This window comes from Phodopus roborovskii, unplaced genomic scaffold (assembly GCF_943737965.1).
Source record: "Phodopus roborovskii unplaced genomic scaffold, PHOROB, whole genome shotgun sequence".
Taxonomy (NCBI): domain Eukaryota; kingdom Metazoa; phylum Chordata; class Mammalia; order Rodentia; family Cricetidae; genus Phodopus; species Phodopus roborovskii.
The window spans coordinates 5,514,355-5,516,129 of record NW_026126639.1 but is presented as its reverse complement, the minus strand read 5'-3'; the positions used below and the strand labels follow the sequence as shown (position 1 = coordinate 5,516,129).

At 45.0% G+C, this 1,775-nt stretch overlaps 1 protein-coding gene across 1 annotated transcript; it reads right to left on the bottom strand.

The window, feature by feature from the left end:
- Window positions 1–788: 788 nt before the first annotated feature.
- On the bottom strand, window positions 789–1,226 carry LOC127213080 (small nuclear ribonucleoprotein Sm D2). Its single transcript, XM_051173314.1, has one exon. It carries the CDS (start codon window positions 1,173–1,175, stop codon window positions 819–821), a length of 357 nt encoding a protein of 118 aa, XP_051029271.1. The 5' UTR covers window positions 1,176–1,226; the 3' UTR covers window positions 789–818.
- Between the last annotated feature and the right edge of the window lie 549 nt (window positions 1,227–1,775).

Sequence of the window (1,775 nt, the reverse complement as noted above, 5' to 3'; positions counted from 1 at the left end):
GGTGCTTTTGCTTATACATTTACTTTTTAACTTTTATGTGCATTGGTGTTTTGCTTGCACATATGTCTGGGCGGGGATGTCAAATCACATGGAGCAGGGTCACAGAGTTGTGAGCTGCCGTGTGGGTGCTGGGAATTGAACACGAGTCCTCTGGAAGAGCAGCCAGTGCTCTTAACCCCTGAGCCATCTCTCCACATGTGCACAAACACACTAAATTTTTAATATACTTTAAAAAAAAAGAAAACTTCCAAATTGTGTGTTGTTTTCTTAATGAGACTGAATCTTTTTAACAATCTCAGAAATGTAAATTAACATGAGAATTTTTTTTTTCGATGCTAAAAACTATGGTATGAACTGAACAGCCCAGCCCAAATCTAAAACACTCTGAAAAAGTTGGAGCATTTTTGATGCTCAGTCAAAAATTCTACACAGATAGTCCAAATATCTGAAAGACATCTGACCCCAAGCCTTTTAACAAGGGATTCCCCTCCCAGAGCACGTGGAAACGTTCAGGAAACTCTGAGCTTGCTTCTCCTCATTGTGCTTGCTTCTCATGCACCTGATGCTACACTTAGATCAACTACCTGTTAAGAGTCTCCTGGCGGACCCCCCAGAGTATATCAAACTATTGGTAACAGGAATCAATAGACTTCACTGAGGGCAGTACAGCATCATGTGGCAACATTTATTATTATTTCTTTTTTTTTTTTTTTTTTTTTTACAAAAACGCAGGGTTTTATTTCCATCCCATTGGGCAGGACTAGGCGGGACCAGGCGGGGTGGGTAGCAGGCTCTCATGGAGGGAAGAGGCCTCTGCTCTATTTGCCGGCGATGAGCGGGTTCCACAGCACCACAATGACTGAGTCCCCGCACAGGAACACCTTGGAAATGTAGCGGTCCTTGTTGACAGGCTTGGACTTCTTCTTGCCCTTGCCACTCTTGGGGACCTCCGTCCACATCTCCTTCACATTCTCCAGCACCATGTTGCAATGCCTATCGAAGGCCTTCACCCGTCCCAGGAGCCTCTTGTTGTTGCGACAGTTGATGAGCACCTGCGTGTTGTTCTTGACTGACTGTGTGAGCACTGACAGGGGGCCCGTGTTGAATTCCTCCTCCTCCCGCTTCTGTAGCTCTTCTGGGATCATCTCACTCTTGGGTTTATTGAGGAGACTCATGATGGAGGTTTTGTTCGCAGATCACTCCCGCCTCCACCGCGTTGCTGCAGCCTCCGTGGTAGAGCGAGTGGAAGCCATGTAGCAACATTTAAAATGCATGGAAACTGTGACCTACAAACACTACTAACAGGGATCCACAAAGACGAGCTGTGTGCCAAGTGACTCACTGAGTAACTAGGGATGCCCTAACGTCAATAGAACATGGTGGAGTCATTTAACAACTCGGCAGAGGAGGTAGCGGACAGCTCAACTGTTAAGAGCACTGACTGCTTTTGCAGAGGACCTGGGTCCAACTGTCCACACCCACCTGGCAGCTCACAGCTGTCTGTACCTACAGTTCCAGGGAATTTGGCACCTGCGCAGACATATATGCAGACAAAACACTAATGCACATAAAATAAAAATAGATAAATCTTTTTTAAAAAAAAACACTGAGTTGCATATAAATTACAGAATGGCATTTTTCACATATTGAGAGTTGCAGGAAAAAAAAACTGTTAAAGTTAACTGCTGGACAGCACTTCTATAAGCCAACTAAAATATCCAGGTATGCATGTGTATGTATGTTGCTGGTGGTTTCTTTTGTCCAGCCAGGTCCTG

Excerpts from the sequence above, each read along its gene's own strand:
- LOC127213080 (XM_051173314.1), bottom strand. The coding sequence starts at position 1,175 with ATGAGTCTCCTCAATAAACCCAAGAGTGAGATGATCCCAGAAGAGCTA.